We start from the raw sequence: 15958 nt of genomic DNA, 5'->3' as shown, positions 1-15958 counted from the left end.
AGGGGACTCGGGTTCAGGCCCTGGTCCGGGAGGATCCCATGTGCCGTGGAGCGGCTGGGCCCATGTGCCACAGCTGCTCAGCCTGCGCTCTGGAGCCCGTGAGCCACAGCTGCTGGGCCTGCGTGCTGCAACTGCTGAAGCCTGAGCACCTGGAGCCTGTGCTCCGCAGTGGAGGAGGCCACCACAGTGAGAAGCCCACGCACCGCAACAAAAACCCAACTCAGCCAAAAATATAAATAAATTAATTAATTTAAAAAAAAGATTACATCAAATTAAAAGTTACCCCTGAGGGCCTCCCTGGTAGTGTAGTGGTTAGGAGTCCGCCTGCCAATTCAGGGGACATGGGTTCAAGCCCTGGTCTGGGAAGATCCCACATACCCTGGAGCAACTAAACCCATGCACCACAACTACTGAGTCTGCGCTCTAGAGCCCGAGAGCCACAACTACTGAGCCCGCTCACCTAGAGCCCAAGCTCCGCAACAAGAGAAGCCACCGCAAGGAGAAGCCCGCACACCATGATGAAGAGTAGCCCCCGCTCTCCACAACTAGAGAAAGCCCGCACACAGCAACAAAGACCCATAGCAGCCAAAAATAAATAAATTAAATAAATTAATTAAAAGAAAAAAAAAGTTATCCCCAAATCAGATAATGTTCTAAAGATATTACAAAATTCATATGTTTGACTGGTTCACATCAGCTTTCTTACTAATCCACAGCATCTGAAATAAAACTTTTGTTGCTAAATCCTGGTGATGAATTTCTTTATTTCAATCAACAGTCTTCAAAACAAAACTTCAGAAAAAAAAATTCACATATTTTTAGTTGGATTTTATCATTTGTTTTCTTTCCAGTACATGAATTTTAAGACTTCCTAAGTGGAAGGAGGAAAACAATGCTAGGTAAGTATATATCTCAATAACAGCCCAAGTCTTAACAACAGTCTTGGTCTTAGAAATAATATCAAAGTATTCCCCTCTTCCTTGAGAAATCATTAACAATTTAAGGAAGAGCTCCAGGAAGCCACTATCAAGTATTCTGAGTCTCTAGCACTGCTTACCTCCACTTGGCCAGTGACACTCAGTTTGATACTCCTCCCCCTTCAAAAGGTGGAGCCTGATTTCCTTCTCCTTGACTGTGGCTGTGCTTAGTAACTTCCACCAAAAAGCCTGGCAGAAATGACAAAGTGTAACTAGGTCATAAAAGGCATTATAACTTCCTCCTTGCTCTCTGTCATGGATCACCTGCATTGGTGGAAGCTGGCTGCCACATCGTAAAGGCTTTCTTTTAAGGTGCTCCTTGGAGAGGTCTACTTGGCAAAGAACTGAGGCATTTACCCATGTCACACAAGTGAGCTGTTTTAGAATTAAATTGTCCAGCCCCACTCGGGCCTTCATAAGACTGCAGCCTGGCTGACAGCTTGAGAGCAACTTCATGGGAGACCCTAAGGCAGAACCACACAGCTAAGCTGCTCCCGAATTTCTGACCCACAGAAACTGTCAGATAATAAATGTCTGTTGTTTTAAGGCACCAAGTTTTGAAGTGATTTGTTACACAGCAATAGATAACTAACACAATAAAGTAAGCCAAACTCCCTGTCATTCTATCTGGGTGGCTGTTCTAACAGTTTTTTTGGTGGGATTCTTAGGATTTTGAATAAATAAGATCATGTCATCTGAAAACAGACATTTTTACTTCCTCTTTTCCGACATGGATGCCTTTTTCTTGCCTGATTGCCCTGGCTAGGACTTCCAGTACTATACTGAATAGGAGTGTAGAGAGTGGGTACCCTATATTGTTCCTGATCTTATAGGAAAAGTTTTCAACCTTTTACCATTGAGTATGATGTTAGCTGTGGGCTTGTCATGTACGGCCCTTACAATGTTGAGGTACACCCCTTCTATACCCAATTTGTTGAGAATTTTTATTGTGAAGGGATGTTAAATTTTGTTAAATGTTTTTCCTGCACCTTTTGAGATGATTTTGATTTTTGTTTCTCCTTCCATTAGTGTGCACACAGGGATAAATCCTGGTTGATCATGATGTATGATCCTTCTAATGTGCTGCTGAATTTAGTTTGCTAGTGTTTTGCTGAGAATTTCTGCATCTATACTCATCAGGGATATTGGCCTATAGTTTTCTTTTCTTGTAGTGTCTTTAGCTTGCTTTGGTATCAGGGTAATGTTGGCCTCAAAAAATGAGCTTGGGAGTTGAACATACACTTCAGAAAAGAAACAGGACATGGCCAACAAGCAAATGAAAGAAGGAACACTGAAAAATTCTCAAAAATGTGGGGATTAAACAACACAATCTTAAACCAGCAAAAGAGGGAAGAAGAAACCACAGGGAAATTAGAAAATACTTAGAGTACAATGAAATTGAGAACATAACATACTAAAAATCTACAGTATACAGCAAAAAGTGATCAGAGGGAAATTTATATCTGTCATGCAGACACTGAAAAAGAAGATCCCAAATCAATAGCTTAACTTTATACCTCAAGGAGCTAGAAAAAGAAGAGCAAACTAAAACCAAACCTAGTAGAAGGAAGGAATTCATAAAGATTAGAGTGGAGATAAATGTAAAGAAAAGAAAAACAAGGGAGTAAAATCAAAGTTGGTTCCTTAAAAAGCTAAACTAAATTGACAAACCTTTAGCTAGACTAGTCATTTGACAAAATCCAACACTCTTTCATAATAAAAAATACTCATCAATCTAGGAATAGAAGGCAACTTCCTCAGCGTGATAAAGAGCATCTTTGAAAAACCCAGCTAACATCAAACTCAATGGTGAAAAACTGAAAACTTTCCACATAAGATCCAGAGCAAAACAATGATGTTCACTCTCACTATATCTATTCAACATTGTACTTGAAGTTCTAGCCAGAACAATTAGGCAAGAAAAGAAATAAAAGGCATCCAAACTGAAAGCAAGAAGTAGCTCTTCTTGCAGAAGCCATGATCTTATATGCAGGAAATCCTAATGAATTCATAAAACACTGTGAGTTAATAAACAAATTCAGCAAAGTGGCAGGATGCAAGGTCAACACAAAAAAAATCAGACAAATATATACACGATAGCAAAGAACAATCCATAAAGAAAATTAAGAAATCCATTTCATTTACAATACCATCATAAAGAATGAACTACTTAGGAATAGATGTAACAAAGAGGTGCAAGAATTTGTAAACTGAAAGCCATTAAATATTGCAAAAAGAAATTAAAGAACCCAAATAAATGGAAAGAACTCTGTTCATGGTTGAAAGACTTAATATTGTTAAGATGGCCATACTCCCCAAAGCAATCTACAGATTCAATGTAATCCTTATCAAAATCCAATGGCCATTTTTGTAGAAATGGAAAACCTGATTCTAAAGTTCATAAGAAATTACAAGTGACCTTGAATAGTCAAAACAATGCAAAAAGAAAAAGTTGAATGAATCATACTTCCCAATTTGAAAACTTACTACAAAACTACAGTAATTTTAAAAAGGTGGGATGGGACTGGCATAAGGAAAAACATAGAGAAAAAGTTAAGAGTCAAGAAATAAACGCATACATATACGATCAATTAATTTTCAACAAGGATGTCAAAACCATTCAATGGAGAAAGAATAGTCTCCTCAACAAACGGTGCTGTGACAACTGGGCAGCCTCATTAAAGTTGGACCTCTACCTCACACTAGATACAAAAATTAACTCAATATGGATCCAAGATTTAGTATGTAAGAGTCAAAACTATAAAAATCTTAAAAGAAAACATAGCATTATGTAAATCTTCATGACCTTGGATTTGGCAATGGTTCCTTATGTATGACACCAAAATCATAGCAGCAAATAAATAAATAAATAAATAAACTGGACTACGTAATCAAGACAGTGAAAACACAATCCCCAAAATGGAAGGAAATATTTGAAAATCATATACTTGATAAGGATCTAATATCCAGAATATGTAAGAAACTACTAGAACTCAACAACAAAAAGACAAATAACAGAACTTAAAAATAGGGAAAGGATCTGAATAGACATTTCTCCAAAGAAAATATTTAAATGGTCAACAAGCACATGAAAAAATGCTCAACATCATTACTCCTTAGGGATATGCAAATGAAAACAACAATGAGAATACCACTTGATGCCTGCTAAGGTGATAATTTTTTTTTTTTAAAGGAAAATAAGCACTGCAAAGGATATGGAGAAATTGGAACCCTCATACATTGCTAATGGGAATGTAAAATGGTACAGCTACTATGGACCAACAGTTTGGCAGTTGCTCAACACATCAGAGAGTTGCCACATCACCCAACAATCACACTAGGTACAGGTATCCCCCACTTGTCGAAAGTTCCCTTTATGCCACTTCACTTTTACAAAAGACCTATATTAATACCTGTTTTTGCTAATCAAAGAAATCAAAAAAAAGATTTTCACCTTTATAAAAAAAGATAATTACTTCTTCACTCTATGCCATTTCAGCCTACAAAAGGTTCCACAGGAATGTTCTACTTTCAGATGGCTGGGGAAACCTGTACTTACTGAAAAGATTTGAAAACAGGTATTCAAACAAAAACTTGTACAAAGGTGTTCATAACAGCACTATTCACAATAGCTAAAAAACAGAAACAACTCATCTGTCTGTCAACTGATTAACAGGTATACAAAATGTGGTATATCCATACAATAGAATATTATTCCGCCATTAAAAAATATGTAGTACTGATTTATGAGACAACATGGATGAACCTCAAAAACATACTAAGTAAAAGAAGCCAGAAACAAAAGGTCAGATATTGCATAATCCCACTTATATGAAATATCTAGAATAGGTAAATCCATAGAGACATAAAGCAGATTTGTAGTTTCTAGGGATGGCGAAATAGGAAATGCGAAGTGACTGCCTAATGGGTATGAGTTTTCCTTTCAGGGTGATGAAAATGTTTTGGAACTAGACAGAGGTGATGGTTGCACAACACTGTGAATGTACTAAATGGCACTGAATTATATACTTCAAAATGGTTAATTTTATGAATGTGAATTTTATTACAATAAAAAAAGTTAAATGGACACCTACCATATGATGCACCCAAGAGATATAAAGGCATATGTTCACTGTACACAAATGTCCATAGCTGCTTTACCTGTAATAGCCAAAAACTATAAACAACCTAAATGCCCATCAACAGACAACTGATAAAACAAACTGTGGAATACTCATATAATGAAATACAATTACTAAAACTCACTGAACTATACTCTTAAAATGGGTTAATTTTATTCTATACTATTATATTACCAGACAGATGTTTAAAAGTTAACAACCACCATTAAAAAATAAAGATATTTATTTAAATTAAAAGGAAAATCACCAGGTAAGAAGCTTGTAAGTCACCCCTCCATCCTAACAGCAAGAGCTGAAAAGACTGAAAAACCAACAACACTTCTTGGATCTGTAAGAAGGGAGGACACAGCAAGCCACTGCCTCCAAGACTGGAGAGAAAGGTGAATACAGGGAGTCACAGCTCACCTGAGCAGAGTTACCAGCTGAAACTGCTGTAGGATCCAGCACTGCAGTGGGAAAACCTGAACTATAATTGATTAATTGATTGCTGGAGGCTCAGTGTGGACAACTTTGAGAGTTAAAAACTCAAGGGGCATCCAATCATGGGGCCTCTCACAATACTGTGAGATTTATCACCAGGAACTCAAGGAGGGTCCACAGTAAATATTAGAGAAAAATCCCCTTGTGATTTTGGCAAGGGGAGGGGAAAAGGTGCCATTTTGAAATACACCAAAGCACTCTGTTCTTCTTAATAAGGCCTGCCCTCAAGAGAAACTAGTTAACCAGAGGCTAAGCTGCTGGGGTATTATCAGAGCCTAAATGACCCAGGGAAAGGAAACACCCGACTCCAGCATAATGTAGCTATCCCACATAAGAGGGGAGAAAAAAGCTGAGATACTTGTGAACTTCAAAGTCCAGAGGCATAGGCTCACAAAAAGACTGAAACTTAAATCACAGGACTATAAAACACTTCCCCTTCTTCCACACCTTACCACCATGGTACTAATGGCTTATTTACAACAATTGCTTTTACTCAGTACCTCATGTCTGGCTATCAAGAAAAAACTTACAAGACATATCAAAGGGCAAAAAGCACAATTTGAAAAGGCAGAGCAAACATCAGAACCAAACATGGCAGGGATGTTGGATTTATCAGAACAGGAATTTGAAATTATGATTAATATGCTAAGGGCACTAATGGATAAAGTAGACAATACACAAGACCAGACAGGCAATGTAAGCAGAGAAATGGAAATTCTAAGAAAGAATCAGAAAGAAATGCTAGAGATCAAAAATACTAATGGAAATGAAGAATTGTTTGATAGGATTACTAGTAGATGGGACAAGGCTGAGGAGAGACCTCTGAGCTTAAAGATAACTCGACAGAAACTTTGAAAACTAAAAAGCAAAGAGGACAAAAACTGAAAAAAAACAACAGAATATCCAAGGACTGTAAGACAACCACAGACAGTGTAACAAAAATGTTCTAGGAATACCAGAAGAGAGAAAGGAACAGGAGAAATATCTGAAACAATAACAAATTAATGTCAGACACCAAACCACAGATCCAGAAAGTTCCAGAAAACCAAGCAGGATAACTGCCAAAAAACTACACCTAGTTCTATCATTTCAAACTACAGAAAATCAACGGTAAAGAAAAAAATCCTGAAAAAAGTTACAGGGGGGAAAAAATCTTACCTATAGAGGAACAAAGGCAGGAATTATATCCAACTTCTCAGAAACAATGCAAGCAAAAAGAGAGTGGAGTGAAATATTTAAAGCATTGGGGGATGGGAGGGAGGAGAAAAACCAACCTAGAATTCTGTATCCTGTGAAATTACCTTTCAGAAATGTAAGAGAAATAAAAACTTCCTCAAACAAAAACTGATGGAATATTTTGCCAGTAGACCTGCCTTGTGAGAAATGTTAAAAGTTCTTGAGAGAGAAAGAAAATGATATAGATCAGAAATTCAGATCTACATAAAGTATCAGGCAAAGAATAAGTAAAGGTAAAATAAACTGTTTTATTTTTCTTATTCTTAATAATGAGTTAACAGTCTATTCAAAATAACAACAGCACCAATGTATTTGATTATGTATTAGTTATGTACTGCAAACTCTAGGGCAACCACTAAAAAAAGTTAAAAGAGTATAACTGATATCTTAAGAAAGGAGAGAAAATCATATAAAATGCTCAGTTAAAATCACAAAAAGCAGGGACTTCCCTGGTTGTCCAGTGGTAAAGAATCCGCCTTCAAATGCAGGGGACGCAGGTTTGATGCCTTGTCGGGGAACTAAGATTCCACATGCCGTGGGGCAACTAAGCCCATGCACACCACAACTACTGAGTATGCACACCTCAACTAGTCAACTAGAGAGCCCACGTGCCGCAACCTACAGAACCCACATGCTCTGGAGCCCGTGCACCACAACTAGAGAGAGAAAACCCACAGGCCACAACTAGAGAGAAGCCTACACACTGCAACGGAGAGCCCATGTGCCGCAACAACAAAAAAAGGTCTTGCATGCTGCAACGAAGATCCCACATGCCACAACAAAGAGCCAACACAGCCAAAATAAATAAATAAATAAATAAAATAAAAATGAAAAGACAGATCCTGTTTAAAAAAAAAAATCACGAAAGACAGAAAAAGAGTAGAGACAAATACAGGAACAAAGAACAAGGGTAACAAATAGAAAACAGTAACAAATATGGTACCTATTAATCTAACTATATCAATAATCACTTTGAACGTCAATGGTCTAAATGCACCAATTAAAAGACAGATTTAAAGATGAAGACCTACTAGAGAATGGACTTGAGGATGCAGGGAGGGGGAACAGTAATCTGGGACAAAGTGAGAGAGTGGCATGGACATACATACACTACCAAATGTAAAACCAATAGCTAGGGCTTCCCTGGTGGCGCAGTGGTTGAGAGTCCGCCTGCCGATGCAGGGGACACGGGTTCGTGCCCCGATCCCGGAAGATCCCACATGCCGCGGAGCGGCTGGGCCCGCGAGCCATGGCCGCGGAGCCTGTGTGTCCGGAGCCTGTGCTCCGCAACGGGAGAGGCCACAGCAGTGAGAGGCCCGCGTACCGCAAAAAAAAAAAAAAAAAAAAAAAAAAAACCAATAGCTAGTGGGAAGCAGCCGTATAGCACAGGGAGATCAGCTCGGTGCTTTGTGACCACCTAGAGGGGTGGGATAGGGAGGGTGGGAGGGAGGGAGACACAAGAGGGAAGAGATATGGGGATATATGTATATATATAACTGATTCACTGTTATAAAGCAGAAACTAACACACCATTGTAAAGCAATTATATTCCAATAAAGATGTTAAAAAAAAAAGATTTGTCAGAGTGGATCAAAAAATAAGACCTAACTATATGTTGTCTCAAGATGTCCACTTTATACATAGATTAAAAGTAAACAGATGGAGAAAATATACCATGCTAACATTAATCAAAAGAAAGCAGGAATAGCTATAATAATTACAGAAACAGCAGACTTCAAAGTAAGGAAATTTATCAGGAATAAAGAAGGACATTACATAATGATAAAGGGGTCAATTTCCCAAGGTATAAAATACTTAACATGTATGTACCTAACAACAGAATGTTAAAATATATGAGGCAAAACCTAATAGAACTGCAGAGAAGCAGGTGAATACACAACCATAGTTGGAGCCCTCAGCATCCCCTCTATCAGAAATGGATAGATCCAGCATAAAGAAAATCAGTAAGGACACTGCTGAACTCAACATCATCAATCAACTAGATATAATGGCCTACTTCATCCAACAACAGAATACATTCTTCTCAAGCTTACATGGAACATTCACCATGAGAGACCACATTCTAGGCCATAAGACAGACCTTAACAAATTTAAAAGAATAGAAATCATACATTGTCTGCCTCCAGACCACAACAAAATTAAAGTAGAAATCAGTAACAGAAGGATTACTGGAAAATCCCAAAATACATGGAGATTAAATAACACAAGGGTCAAAGAAATCTTAAGAGAAAACACAAAATATCTTGAACTAAATGAAGATGAAAATACACTTATCAAAATTTTGGGGGATCCTGTGGAAGTAATGCTTAGAGGCAAATTTATAGCATTAAATGCATATATTAGAAAGAAGATATAAAATCAATCAGCTAAGTTTCTACCTTAGGAAACTAGAAAAAGAAGAGCAAATTAAATCCAAATTAAGAAGAAAAGTAAAAAGATTAGAGCAGAAATCAATGAAAATGAAAATAAGAAATCAATAGAGAAAAATCAACAAGACCAAACGCTGGTTCTATAAAAAGATCAGTAAACCTCCAGCCAGGCTAAGAAAAAATGAGGACACAACTTCTGAACATCAGAAACAAAAAAATGATAGCACTCGCTTACATGTGGAATCTAAAAAAATGGTACAAGTGAACCTATTTACAAAACAGAAATAGAAACAGAAACAGAAATAGAACATAGAAAACAAACATATGGTTACCAAGGGGGAAGGGGGGAAGGGATAAATTGGGAGATTGGGATTGACATATACCCACTTCTACATATAAAATAGATAACTAATAAGAACCTACTGTATAGCACAGGGAACTCTACTCAGTACTCTGTAATGATCTACATGGGAATAGAATCTAAAAAAGAGTGGATATATGTATATGTATAACTTATCCACTTTGCTGTACAGCAGAAACTAACACAACATTGTAAATCAACTATACTCCAAAAGAAATTAATTGGAAAAAAGTGATATCACTACAGATCCTATGGATATTAAAAGTATAATAAAGGAGGGAATTCCCTGGCGGTCCAGTAGTTAGGACTCCGTGCTTCCACTGCAGGGGGCACGGGTTCCATCCCTGGTTGGGGAACTAAGATCCCACAAACCGTGCAGCATGGCCAAAAAAACAACAACGAAAAGTATAATAAAGGAATACTGTGAACAACTCCATGCCCACAAATTTGATAATCTAGATAAAATGGACCAATTCCTTGAACGACTCATTTTTTGCCAAAATTCACACAATGAAAATAAACAATCTGAATATATCTGCATCAAAGAAACTGAATCAATAATTAATAATCTTTCAAAACAGAGAGCACTAGGCCCAGATGGGTTCACTGGAAAATTCTACCAAACATTTAAGGAAGAAATTACACCAATTCTCTACGATCTCTTTAGAAGATAGAAGGAGAGGGATACTTCCTAACTCATTCCATTAGGCCAGCATTCCCCTAATACCAAAACCAGACAAAAACATCACAAGAAAAAAAAACAAAAACCACAGATCATATCTCTCAGGACCATAGATGCCACAATAAAATATTAGCAAATCAAATTCAACAATGTATAAAAAGAATTATATACCACGGCCAAGCAGGATTTACCTCAGTTACACAATCAGGCACCTTGGTGTTTACCCAAAGGCGGTAAAAACTTAGGTTCACATCAAAACCTTCACACAGATGTTTACAGCATCTTTATTCATAATTGCCAAAACCTGGAAGCACCTAAGATGTCCTTCAGTAGATGAACAGATAAACAAACTATGGTACACCCAGACAATGAAATATTATTCAGTGCAAAGAAAAAAAAAAAGCTATCAAGCCATGAAAAGACATGGAGGAAACCTAAATGCATATTACTAAGTTAAAGAAGCCAATCTGAAAAGGCTACATACTGTCTGATTCCACCTATATGATATTCTGGAAGAGGCAAAACTATGGAGACAGTAAAAAGATCAGTGGTTACAAAGGGCAAAGGAGGGATGAGTAGGTGAAGCACGTACGATTTTTAGAACAGTGAAAATACTGTGTATGATACCATAATAATAGATACATGTCATCATTCATTTGTCCAAACCCATAGAATGTAAAACACCCAGAGTGAACTATAATTTAAACTATAGACTTTGAGTGATTACCTTGTGTCAATGTAAGCCCATCAATTATAACAAATGTACCACCCTAGCAGGGGATGTTGATAATGGGAGAGGTTATGCATGTGTGGGGGTGGGGTACACGGGAAATCTCTACCATCTTCCCCTCAATTTTGCTGTGAACCTAAAACTGCTCCTTTAAAAATATACTCCTTCTTATCAGCAAAGCAGAAATGGAGATAAAGATGTAGAGGACAAACATATGGACACCAAGGGGGGAAAGAAAGGGGGTAGGATGAATTGGGACATCGGGATTGAGATAAATACACTATTGATACTATGTATAAAATAGATAACTAATGAGAACCCACTGTACAGCTCAGGGAACTCTACTCAATGCTCTGTGGAGACCTAAATGGGAAGGAACTCCAAAAAAGAGGAGATTTAAGTATACATATAGCTGATTCACTTTGCTGTATGGCAGAAACTAGCACAACATTATAAAGCAACTATACTCCAATAAATATTAATCAAAAAAAAAACAGTTGAAAACCCTAATTAGTTAATACAGTAATGAATAAACTTTTTTGCTTCATGTAAAATGTATTTATAAAAAATATTCAAAAGTTATATGTTTTGTCTTAAAAAATAAAAATATAGTCTTAAAAAAAGGGAAAGCAATAAAGTTATAAGTTTATATTGACTTACTTTATAGCTAGTCCTCCAGAAATAGGTTTTCCCTCCCTCCCTCTCTATATATTGGCTCCCTATGCCCACTATTCATGTTTCTTCATCATTCCATTGTCATCTCAGCACATAAAGACCTTTCCAGCTTGGTTACCAATAGTTTCTTGGTATCCCAATTCCAAATTCAAGAAGAAACAATGTGAATGGTTTAGCCTGCATCAGATATTCAGCTCTGATTCAAATACATGGTGCTACTTTGGCTGGAGAAGGTATGTGGGATGAGAGCATATTAGGATCATATGCTCCTTAGTCCAAACCCTTATCCACTGTCCACTGGTCCTTGGAATGATGTGCCTACAATGTTGGCAGGATTTTAAAGAAAAGGTTGTGGGCAAGGAGGTCAGGTAACGGTCTTAACAGTTCAAACTGAAAAGGAAAGGCAAACTTTTCTGGTTTTAATTTCCCAATATTTCCTTAATTTAGAATTGAGTTAATGTTGGGACTTCCCTGACAGTCCAGTGGTTAAGACTCCGTACTTCCACTGCAGGGGGTGCGGGTTCGACCCCTGGTCAGAGAACTAAGATCCCGCATGCTGTGTGGTGTGGCCAAAAAACAAAAACAAAAACATATATATATATATATAGAGAGAGAGAGAGAGAGAGAGAGAGAGAGAGAGAGAGCGCAAAAGAATTGAATTACTGTACAAGTGAACATTCATGGACAAATGAGGCTAATTCTGTTATAAAGTTAATTCTTAAATTACACTTAACATATATCATTCTTATAATAAAAAAAAAATCCTGCACAGGAAATTAAATGCAAAAAAACCCCAAAAACAAACAGACAAAAAAAAAAGCTTTTTTTTAAAGTTACTAAATCTTTCAGTGCTTCAGTTTCTTCACCTTAATATAGGAATAATAATAAAATGGCTGTAAAGGCGAAGTGAGAAATATGTATAAAGCATTTGGAGTTCTGTGAATATTAGCAAATACTGCTCTAAATTTTTTCCCACATGACATGTCTTCTGAGCCTACAATTTCAATACTTATTTTTCCATAGTTGTGAAATTTACAAACTATATGCTATCACTAAAACCCCTCTACTAACCTATACAGAATTATATTGTCATCTTTTAATTTTTAACTTTTTCAGCTTAATAAGATAAAATGTGTTAAAACTGTTACACTCCCTGAACACACAGTTTCAGACTGTAAGGATACTTACCGTTCTGCACCTAGAATTGCAGATACAGAGACAAAGAAGATGGGAGTTCTCAGTCTAGTGCTATTTTGTTTACAACTAAACTGCACTGAGGAAGAAGCACTCTACTGGGGGAAGTCTAGGAAAGTATGTGAAACCCACTGGATAAAATTTTAAGGAGAAATAAAAAAGGTCAATGGCTAAGTATGCATAAACGTGATAGAGAATAGATTTGGAGAATTGTGGTAGTATGACAGAACATCACAGGTTGAAAAAAATGGTGGAATATTATGAAGATGATTCTTTTTTTTTTTTTTTGCGGTACGCGGGCCTCTCACTGTTGTGGCCTCTCCCGTTGCGGAGCACAGGCTCTGGACGCGCAGGCTCAGCGGCCATGGCTCAGGGGCCTAGCCGCTCCGCGGCATGTGGCATGTGGCATCTTCCCGGACCAGGGCACGAACCCGTGTCCCCTGCATCGGCAGGTGGACTCTCAACCACTGCGCCACCAGGGAAACCCCATGAAGATGATTCTTAAAAACAGAGATTGGAACCAGATTGAGAAGGGCTTTGTAAAAAAAAAAAAAAGAAGAAGAAAGAAAAAGCTAAGAAATTTGAAATATATATGGTAGACAATGGGAAGCCATCAGATTTTTATAGAGCAATATTTGGAAGGAGAGATTGCAGACAGAGGCAGGAAGCATTACAATCAATCAATCAGTAAGAGTTATAAATTTTCTAACTAAATCTAGTTTTTGACCCCAGTTCAAACATTTTACTAGTTGTGTGAGAACAAATTACAGAACCCCTCTTAGCCTCAGTTTTCTTATGTGAAAATTCCAGTACATATCTCAGTGTTATTTGTGAAGATTAATGAGATAATGTATGTAAATACTGCACAATGCTTAGTTACTCAATATAATAGGAGATATATGTATCATTTACTATGTGCCACACACTATTCTAAGATTTTAATACGTACTGATTCATTTGATTCTCCCAACAGCCCTACCAGATAGGAATTGTTATTATCTCCACTATAGTTGAGGGAATCAGAAGCACTAAAAGGTTAAGCAGCTTCCTTAGGGTCAGGCAACTACCAAGTCGTGGAGATGAAATTCAAATGCAAGCAACCTGGGTCCAGTTTCATGCCCTTAAACAAGATATTACAATGCCTCTCTAGGAAAGATCAAGTCAGTGTTTTAAAAATTCTGGTCAAGTTTTCTAACCTTCAAGTTAAATTTACAGAAGAACCCCATCCTCCAGACCTATGGGATCAGAATATCTGAGATCGGAAATACAGGAATCCGCACTTGACAAACCCTTCAAGGTAATATGTACACAATAAAAGTTGAAAGTCACTGATTTAGGTAGATAGAGCAAAAATCCAAAGAAAAGAGTCCAGGTAAGGAAAAGGAATTAGATTAAAATGTAGAGACTAACTTTTTTGGGAAATTACCATTTGCTGGTAGCTTATATGAAATAAACAGAACCTTAAGGTTTGAATAAGCAAACCTTAACAAAGTATAGCTTATATCTTTGCTGCAGTCCTACACAAAATGTTTAAATTTTAACGATAACTACTAAATATTTAAATTTATTTTTCCTGGCTAATAACGAAACAAAAGTTCATTACCAGGGATGGGAGAGTAGGAGTAGCCAGCATGGATGAAGGAACGTTTATTCTGAATATTATTAAGTCCTACTTTTTAAAAGAAATTTATACATTTATATGGTAAGATACCCTGGTGTTAAAATCTTAAAAGAAGCATAAAATATCCGATCCTATAAAGCAACAAAATTACTCTGTTTTCAATAAGGCAAGATATAAAATTTCTACACACTTAAATAAATGCTCACTTATAGTTTACATGTAGGGTACACATTTAAATTATTCCAGAAAGCATGACTTTGTTAGAAGGTTAGAGTTTGATATCTGAGGTAGTTAGTCATTAAAAATAAATAAAACAAAAAACCGAAACAGAGAAAACCCGATGCTGGAAACATTAGAGTACTTTCAAAATGACTCCCCAGTAACCCAGTTGGACAATGAATGAAGCGGGTGAAAAGGCAGGTCTGTGGAACTAAACCTCATCCCTATTGTTAGCAAACTAAGATCCCTGTTAATCACCGCTGTTACAACATAGCCAGTTTAAATGAGCAAGAGTCTCGGATTTTTGCGTTACCTGAAAAATGTCAACCGTGAAAGAAAAATATCCGGGTTTTGAACACAAAGGATACTCAGATTTCAGTTTAAATCCCCACCAGGCATTTCAAAGACTGTCAATTCCCTGCGGTCCAGAGTAATAAAGACTACTCCTTTTAGGAGGAACTCGGATCCCCACAGAGCATCTCTTCATTCTAAACCTGCCCCCAACCTTCCATCTTTAATAAAGAAAGATTCTTTTGCTTACGGTAAAGCTTTCGCAATAACTACTGTTGAAGCTTCAGCGTTCGAAACGAATTAGCGGAAATACTGAACTGCGATTACCAGAAAGTCAGAGATTAAACAAGGTTTAATCTCGGGGGCGGTCTGTCTTCTGAATCCTCAGTACTCTATAGGGTTGGCGTGTGTGCGCCAACCGTCTGCCCCGACTTCCCAAAGTCCCCAGGTCCGGCCCCACCACCCGACACCCCCAAAGGCACTCCGAGGCCCCCGCTATACTGTCCCGCCTCCCGACCCCCTGTGCCATCCGACAGTTCCGCTTCTCCCCCTGGAATACTCAGTTCCTTCCCGTCCACCAACCACTCACCGAGGCGCGCTGGGCAGAAGTTCCAGAGCGGCCGTGTCACTTTTCCCTTCTCGCGCTGTGCCACACGCCATCCGGGAGCTGCCCCATCCAACGGCCCACACAATTCAAATTCGTCCACTTCCGCCTGCAACCCGGAAGGAGGGCTCAGCTCCGCCCCCTGAAAGGCGGGGTCCGCGGCAACGCGGGAGTTGGGGAAGGGCGAGGCGACCCCCCCGGTTTTATTCCGCGGGGTACCCTCTCTGCTCGGTCCTTTTCCGTTCAATTTCTTTTGTCTCTCTCCCTACTTAGGTCCAGAGAGAAGTGCGGGAGCGGGGTTGGTGTTGCTGCCGGGTGGCTCGTGAGAGGATCCTCTTGTTTCTGAACTGGATCGA

At 38.1% G+C, this 15958-nt stretch overlaps 1 protein-coding gene across 1 annotated transcript in view; it reads right to left on the bottom strand.

The window, feature by feature from the left end:
* Window positions 1–15722, bottom strand: part of G2E3 (G2/M-phase specific E3 ubiquitin protein ligase) — a 66846-nt gene extending 51124 nt beyond the window's left edge. Inside the window, 1 exon segment of the mRNA XM_081227220.1 lies at window positions 15588–15722. Within this exon segment, the coding sequence (XP_081083346.1) occupies window positions 15588–15658 (71 nt within the window). The 5' untranslated portion in view covers window positions 15659–15722.
* Between the last annotated feature and the right edge of the window lie 236 nt (window positions 15723–15958).

The sequence above is a fragment of the Mesoplodon bidens genome (genome assembly GCF_964165515.1).
Source record: "Mesoplodon bidens genome assembly, chromosome: 3".
Classification (NCBI taxonomy): Eukaryota; Metazoa; Chordata; class Mammalia; order Artiodactyla; family Ziphiidae; genus Mesoplodon; species Mesoplodon bidens.
Note: the sequence above shows the minus strand (reverse complement) of the source record. Positions and strands in the feature narration are given on the sequence as shown.